Source organism: Ctenopharyngodon idella, chromosome 24, assembly GCF_019924925.1.
Source record: "Ctenopharyngodon idella isolate HZGC_01 chromosome 24, HZGC01, whole genome shotgun sequence".
Classification (NCBI taxonomy): Eukaryota; Metazoa; Chordata; class Actinopteri; order Cypriniformes; family Xenocyprididae; genus Ctenopharyngodon; species Ctenopharyngodon idella.
This window is the reverse complement of record NC_067243.1, coordinates 9,247,259-9,255,998: the sequence shown is the minus strand read 5'-3', so window position 1 is coordinate 9,255,998 and position 8,740 is coordinate 9,247,259. Positions and strand designations below refer to the sequence as shown.

General features: G+C 36.7%; 1 protein-coding gene across 1 annotated transcript; it reads right to left on the bottom strand.

Annotated features, from left to right (window-relative positions):
- Positions 1 to 222: 222 nt before the first annotated feature.
- Positions 223 to 6,996, bottom strand: LOC127507716 (mucin-2-like). The gene is made up of 12 exons (XM_051885012.1): positions 6,942 to 6,996; positions 6,770 to 6,804; positions 3,942 to 4,032; positions 3,661 to 3,782; positions 3,305 to 3,524; positions 2,738 to 2,863; positions 2,124 to 2,238; positions 1,181 to 1,319; positions 932 to 1,045; positions 702 to 768; positions 464 to 602; positions 223 to 381 (listed from the first exon to the last, which is right to left on the bottom strand). Exons 1-12 carry the CDS (start codon positions 6,994 to 6,996, stop codon positions 363 to 365), a joined length of 1,242 nt encoding a protein of 413 aa, XP_051740972.1. The 3' UTR covers positions 223 to 362.
- Between the last annotated feature and the right edge of the window lie 1,744 nt (positions 6,997 to 8,740).

The following is an 8,740-nucleotide window of genomic DNA, read 5'->3' as shown; positions in this document are numbered from 1 at the left end:
CTAAAGGCATCATAAAATATGGTATTTTATACAAAACTCTTATTTAACAACAAAATGCATATATATATTTCGTATATTTATATTCAGTATGTATAAGTAAATGCACAGTGGTGCTCCTGTGCACCTTCAAACCCTTCCATACATTTCCAAACAATACAAATATAAAATTGAAAACTGTCCACTCTGACTTCATACTGATTTTGGATTTTCTCTCACCGCTGTTACTGCTGTAGGAACAAGGGTCGTCCATCCTCTCAGTGCGGTCGGGGCAGTTGGAAAGTGCCTTCCAGGCATTTGCAAAGGAAGCCGCTCTACCCTCCACCACTCCCTGAGGAGTCTTCAGGTCATCAGTCAGCACTTTATTAAAATTTCCACAGAGACCTGCACAAACACACAAATGGACATGATGGATTCACTTCTTAATTCAGATGTTTTTTCTTGCTTTTAAAGACAGAGGTCTCACCACAAGTCTTGTCCCTGGAAGCTTTGGTCCACAGTGATGTACACCTGCATAAGAGGCACCAGCTGTACCTGCACCTGCAGCCCAAAGGAGGTCTGAAGCATGATGTGAAATGATGACGGCATGAACACCGTGAAGTCAGCTGGAGAAAAGAGTCAAAGAGTTTGAAAAACATTTCAGATATATATCTTTAACACACAGGCTTTAAACCACAGAAACAAAATAGCTTCTTCTTCCTCACCTGTCATGTAAGGAAGTGAAACTTCTGCATTGTGTTGTACCGTCCCATCAGCTTTAATAATCAGAGGCTGAAGAAGAAAGCACACGTCATAATTTTATTTTGCACAAGCTACATTTCTGTTTAAATGAATCATTCAATATTCAACTAAAAGGACCTGTCTGCTATAAAAGCCAAATATACAAGTCTTTTGTGTTGACGTTGTTGTTGAGGAAGTAGAGCGTTATACACACATTTTTCTTGTCGTTGTCAAACAGCGCCACAACTGATTTCAAGCAGGTGTCCGTTTCATGAGTAAAACAAGGAACAATCTGACCCAATATGATGAACTTGGACTCATGACAGTCCTACAAAAACACAAAATGCAAAAGTTAACATTTATAAGCATTTCACATATTCCTAATGGATACAAACAAAACAAATCCAAGCTCATATGTCTTAGCAACTACAGAAGATGTATTTAGTGACTAAAACATGCTTACTTTTGAGAGCACATAGCTGCAGTCTCCATGGAAAGTGAATTCTTTCCCGTCGTAAGTGGTGAAGTGAGATCCTTCCTCTACTGCGCACAGGCCAGGACCAGGAATACTCTCACAGATCCAGTTTCCCTCCTCACATATACTGAATTACACAATAAAATTGCAAAGAAACACAGTAAACAACAAGCTTCAGATGCCAACATGGTAAACAACACTTCTGTTTTATTATACATTTTTATACACTTTTCCTATTCATCCAATGTCATCGTAATTTAGCATTTAGTCAGGCATATGCATTTAAAGGGATAGTTCACCCAAAAATGACATACGCCATGACGTACTATGCTATGTCCTACACTATAAGGACATAGCATCACGTAGTACATCATGGCATTGTGTACTACGTCGTGGAAGTTTTTGACGTACGTTGAATGCGTATGGCTGTCGCGCCGGAAGCCAGTTTATTTTACTTTATAAAGTTTTAAATAAGGATATTTGTCTTACACAAACGCATCGATTCGCTTCAGAAGGCCTTTATTAACCCCTTGGAGTCATATGGATTCATTTCTTTTTTTTTTTATGGATGGATGCTTTTTTTTTGTCTTCAAATCTGGGCAGCCATTCACAACAATTATAAACCTTGGAGGACTAAAGGATATTTTTAAATATATCTCCGATTGTGTTCGTCTGAAAGAAGATAGTCATATACAACTAGGATGGCTTGAGAGTGAGTAAATCATGGGATAATTTTCATTTTTGGGTGAACTACCCTTTAATTCTAATATTAACAAATGAATAATTTTCTTCTATATGAGTAGTAAAATGCTTGAGATATATAAAGGGACAAAGAATCCACTGGGATAAAAAAAAAACAAACAAAAAAAAAAACAGTAGTGTTACACACATTTTACTCAGGTATCCTCATATTACAGATATGTTTAATTACCATTCTTCCTCATCTTTGTGAAGAACCTCTCCTATGTTGTAGACACGGTCATGCTTGCACTGACACTTTTCTGCTGGGATGCAGCCCGTGTTTGAAATGTCATCAAACACAGTTCCTATAACAAAGACGCTGCATTAACAACTTTATGTGGTTCTTCATTAAGAAAAAGGCCAAGAAAAAAAAAAAAAAACTACATACATTACCATTCAAAAGTTTGGGGTTCAGAAAGATATTTTTTTTTAAATGTTTTTGAAAGAAGTTTCTTGTGCTCACCAAGGCTACTTTACTAATGAAAAATACAGTAAAAAAGCAATATTGTAAAATTACTGCAGTCTTTAGTGTCACATGATCCTACAGAATTCATTCTAATGTGCCAACTTTCTGCTCAAGAAACATTTCTTATTATTATCAATGCTGAAAACAGTTGCGCTCCTTCATATTTTTATATAAATAGAATGTTCAAAAGAACAGCATTTAATCGAAATCAAATAATGCCTTTATTGTTCAGCATTAATGCATCCTTGTTGAATGAAAGTAAAAATTTTCTTATCCCAAACTTTTGAACAGCATTGCATATCAATAAACACTGTTTATGTATAAATACTACTACTGACCTGGTGGGCAGAAGCAGCCATCGATGTTGTGTTCCTCACACAGTATGTTTGTGTCTCTGTGTGAGCATGTGTCCATACAGGGGGAGCCGCTTTCAGAATGTACCATATTGTAGGGGCATGTGACAGCTGCATGGGAATACAAGTCAAACAGAGACTTACACTGTGTCTACACCGGAGGCGACATTTCTCGCATTGTGTTGCAACAGCTCAAGGCCGTCTACGCAGGATGCGACAAAGCGACCATTTTGCAATCCATTTGTTCTTCATGTCAGAAGTAGTGCGAGCACTTGAAGTACGTCAGAAATAGAACGGGACATCAGTTTACTGTCTGGAATTTGTCATGTCGCTTCGCGTCGCATCCAGTGTAGACAGCATCACTAATTGTAATGGGTTCTATTTGCTTTCGTCGTGTCGTGTCTGGTGAAATTACCATTTAAAAAAAAAAAAAAAAAGACAAAATTAAACAATAAACATTATTAAAGAATTATATACAAAAGGATAAAAAGCAGAGAAAAAGCTCAAGATAGAACAATCCTGTAATTTTTAGCAGATCATGGTATTTCTTACCACAGAATTTTGCTGTTCTCCAGGTCGGCGGAGCTCCTCCAGCGTGCGAACACTGGCGTGAATATTCAGACAAAGTCGCACAGAGTGCGGTGGTGTCTCTGCCTTTAGGTTCACGCGAACAGATATCATTTGTACAGGTCTTGATATATGGCTCAGGGTTCAAAACCCAGCTACAAGAAGACCACTTTTCATCCTCCAAAAGGTCTGCACAATCTGCCCGCTATTGTGAAAAGGACATAAGATATCTTGAACCTCAAAGGTCCAAATCAACAATGCTGGAATTCTGAGTTGCTGTTGTGACATAGATGTGATTAATAGTTTAAATTGGAATTAACAACTTTTTTTCTTTAACTTACATATTTTTCACATTTGTCCACCACATTTTGCTCATCGATGTTTTCAAAAGGATCTTCACAGTAATGTGCTGGGTTGGGAACTCTGTGCTTATTTCCAAACTCAGTATAGCCAACCCTCCGTCCTGTATTATATAAGATACAGACACATCTTGTCTGATATTCTTAAACCACTTGGATATTCATCAGATTAGAAAAACATGAGGATTAATCATTACTGTTCATAACTGACAATAATGACTAAATTCAGTAAAGTAAGAAATCAGTCTGTAAAAGTAACTTACCGGATTCAATGAACTCACTATAAACTGGAACTCCATTAAAATCACCACACAGTCCACAAGTGCGATTGGAATATTTGGAGTCCAGTTCCACCTAACAAAATACCAGACAAAACTTCTTGGTTAAATCATCTGACTTGGCATTTTTGGCCATTTGACATTAAGTCAGTTCTAATGATAATTCATCAAAGCAAGGACTAGACTGGAATATGAAATAGACATCACTTGTATTCAGTCTTGTGGGAAAAGGCCAGTGGACGCCCTTGAAACCAGTAACATGGTATAATGATGGCCTCAGGCAATAATACTTTAGAACTAATTTATTACCATTTACATATACCATAGTATTTTCACAGTTCGCCTTCAGTATACACCAGTGAATATCACCTGCAGACTAAAATTCACTGTTTTGAATAACCATGGCATGTTCATAAGGATACAATTACAGATATTTCAATGTGTAACAGAAAATTTCCTTATACAGTATTTCACTTCACATGTTGCAGTTTGCACAATATGCTAAATCATTTACTGGTTACTTCCTTAAAGGTCTGCTAACGTGGTTTCCTGTGGCGTAAACTAGTTTTACCTCAGTTAAACACTGTCATGTTGTGTAATAAATTCTACTCCCCAAACTACTCAAAAAAGTGCTTTAGGAATACATGATTATAAACATGAAACATGATTATAAACATCAAATGTAATGCCTCACAAACCACACGTCTGCTCCATTTACATTTTGTCTATTTCAGAATACAAAAAAAAAAAAAAAAATGCTCTCAGCATGCTCTAAAAGTACAAGTTCTATCAATCATGTATGTCGCCGTTTTAATTATTGGCTGTTTTCCGCAAAATCCCGCCTATTTGAGCACTTGTCCAATCATCATACAGACAAAGTCCCTTTAAAGGGTTAGTTCACCCAAAAATGAAAACAATGTCATTTATTACTCATCCTCATTTCGTTCTACACCTGTAAGACCTTCGTTCATCTTTGGAACACAAATTAAGATATTTTTGCGTGTTGCACTTTCTCCCATTCCCAAACAATAAGAGTGATGCATCTTGTGTTATTCTATCCGCTTGTTAAGTCGTGACGTAAGGAACGCCGTTTCCGGGTCCAAGCCTCGACTCGTTTCACTTGAGAATGCCATCTCGACGGCCGTTTATGAGTGCTATTTATTCATAATAAACATTTAACAATTTAAAGTTAAACATTTAAAATACTTACAGTCTACACAACAGTCTCCATACTCACAGCGTTACAGATATTGATATTTTAACGATTTATAAAAGATGAATCACTGTCTGGCCATCTGGGATTTTGGTATGGAGATAAAGGTTACGATTATAATTTTTTGGTAGTATCGTGTGTGTATATTAGCACCGTTTGTTGTTTTCTTGTGGTATGAGATAGAGCGTTTGGACTCGGAAGTGCTGCTGCGTGACTTAGCACTTAACAACCGAATAGCAAAAACTAGTGCAACGCGCAATATGGCAGAATAAGTTGCATCTTCTAAATAAGAGCTAATCGCCGATTGGTACAGTCATCGCGTCACTGCAGGGGCCGTTAGAAGCTCCGGTTCCTATAGAAACAATCAGACGCGCGCCTCCGAAATGAGACACAAGAGACGCGCATTTAGGACTGCGCATGCGCATTAGCTTGATCCAGCCTGAAAAATACCATTTTTGTCATGATTCGAGCGTTTAGAAACAAAATGTATGAGACAGTTGTTGTCAGATTTCATTGGTGATTTCAAATATGAAATTTAATCGAAAGCTTGGCAAACAGCTTTGGAGAATTTGATGTTTCCCCATTCAAAGAGATAGGAGCTGCACTTGCATGCCCGAGAGGCGTTTCAAAGATGGCCGCTGAGTGAAATGACTTGTCTTAAAGGGACTTTGTTCTATAGTCTTTGATACAGAGAAGCCTGGCGCTCAGGTGGAACATTCAGAAAATACGGTGATTGACATATCATTGCCCAGTTAAGAATTAGATTATTTTTTCCAATCCAAAAAGCAGCCATGTACACCGAATCTTCATATGCCGTTTGATTCATTTACATCACCAACTAAATAAATCGTACTTTTTCCAAGCTAAGAATCCAAGTTTACAGTCTAAACTGAGTTTAAGGATATAAAAACCATGAACCGCAAATTAGTGGAAAGAAACCATGTCTTTCGATTGAATTGTTTTTGGGAGCTTCACGCTAAAACAAGCATATAGCGAGATCACAGCTGATTCTCTTTGGTGAATCAATTACTGAGCGCTAGAAATGTAGTCCGATTCACTAACAAACGGCTCATATGAGTCAGTTCTTTTTAGTGAATCAAAAACATAACGGTAACACTGTAGTCTGATTTACTAACAAATGACTCATCCAAGCCAGTTCTTTTAGTGAATCAGAATACTACAGCAGCAGTGTCTGATTCGATAACAGATAACTCGTATTGTATGAGCCAGTTTTATTCATCAATCATTCAAAATAGACTCAAGTTACCGTTTTGAAGCAAGTTTAGTGTAGTTAGGTTTGTGAAACTTAAATCAGACTGATATCCATATGAAAATCTATAGTTAAATTTGTTTTGAACTCATAACGAGCCACATAACCTCACCATAACTGCATCCTCTTTGTTCCACATGACAGTGATGCCCATTTTGGAATAGAGCCTAGTGTAAATTGTGTTTTCTTCCACAAGGATCCCTGAGACATGCACAGGCAGTGTTACTCTGAATAAGAAAAAAGATTCAAATGAAAAATTGACTGATCAGAAAACTTTTTAAAGCCTTTGCTGTGGGAGCAAATTAGCACTTAAGTTCTGCAGAATCTTACTTTTCTCCATTGATCACAACCTGGTTCTCGGTCAACTCAACGGAGATGTCACTGATACTAACTGACACCCTGCTGATCTTTGGGCCATTGGTGTGTTCTGTTCTCTTCACAAAAACTGAGAACTGGCGAATGAGGCTTTGGCAGTCCGACACCAGGTTATACTCGCACATGCCTGGGAACTGATAAATGTCCCCATCGAACGTCTTGAAGTGGAAGTTTCCCCACATGCTGCAGATGCTGTTGACATGGTTACTGGGAGAAACTGAAGAAAGAAAAAAAAAAAGAGAGAGAGAGAGAGAGAGAAAACAAAGATTTGCATTTAAAATGTGAGTTTTTAATATTGAGATAAATTAGAGCATTTTGGAAAAATTTCATTTTTCTACCACAGCCTATAAAATGAACTAGGCTAATTTATTAAATATAATTATGAAATTATGTAAGTGGCATTTCATACGTTGATCATTGATATAGTATGTATGAGAACGTATATGCTTCTATGCTTACAGCAGATACATGGCTTTATTTCCATTTTAATGTCCTTAAACTCTAATTTGAATTACAATTATTCTATTTGCAAACTCAATTCAAATTCAGGAATTTAAATGACATTCCTGATTTGTTAACATTTACATTTATACTTAAAAAAAGCGCAATCCACAAAATTACGCAAACATTTTTCACAACTGACCATATTTAGTAACTTCTAAAGCAAGTCATCAATGGAGCTGATAGTATCAAGTTCAAAATTATGAAACTATGAATTCACAAGTGTTATCAGGTGGCTGGTTCCTTTTTTTTTTCCAGACGCTGATGCTGTTTCCAACCACAACGTCATGCTATTTGACAAGATCATTTCAGCTTCAAATGATTATTTGATCAAGTTATTTAGCACCAATAATGCCATGGTCAAAGTCTATGGAGCTAAAATTATGACAATACTATTTGAATTTGAATTGTGTAAATTTGAATTATAGACAAGTGTAATTTAATAAAATTGAATGTTATATGGCATTTTACATAGTTCTGAATTTGATTTTTTAAAACTTGAATATTAAACATTTGAAATTGAACACAACTGAAATGTTTTCATGCCAGAATTTTATAGACATGTATTTTCAAAAAGCAGATTTTTTTGTTCTAAAATTTTAGACTGCAAATATCCAGTTTTTAAAAATACAGCTTCAAGTTTTCAAGATGAAGAAGAAATTCAGAACATCAAATTCAATATTGTAAATTCAAAGCTCAGAAATTCAGATCGTACAGAAAGTAGATCAGAGGCCATCCGCAGGGAAGAGTAGAGGGTCTCAGAATAGTCGAACGGAGCATTTCGGCCAATTACAGAGCTGCAGTTGTTTTTCTGAGGTGAGTCTGTGCTTAAACATTTATGAGCTGTATTTATATGTTAGGTTGGCTTTTTCAGCACTATATTTATTAGGGCATTCCTCAAGTAGAATGGTTTTGACTGACGGCGCTCTGAAAAGTGAACAGACGCGCTGAATTAGAGACGGTAAAAGTGAGTGGGGCCAACATCATTGGTCTTATAAAGTGGATGGGTCACCCACATACAAACCCGATTCCAAAAAAGTTGGGACACTGTACAAATTGTGAATAAAAAAGGAATGCAATAATTTACAAATCTCATAAACTTATATTTTATTCACAATAGAATATAAATAACATATCAAATGTTGAAAGTGAGACATTTTGAAATGTCATGCCAAATATTGGCTCATTTTGGATTTCATGAGAGCTACACATTCCAAAAAGTCGGGACAGGTAGCAATAAGAGGCCGGAAAAGTTAAATGTTCATATAAGGAACAGCTGGAGGACCAATTTGCAACTTATTAGGTCAATTGGCAACATGATTGGGTATAAAAAGAGCCTCTCAGAGTGGCAGAGTCTCTCAGAAGTCAAGATGGGCAGAGGATCACCAATTCCCCCAATGCTGCAGCGAAAAATAGTGGAGCAAT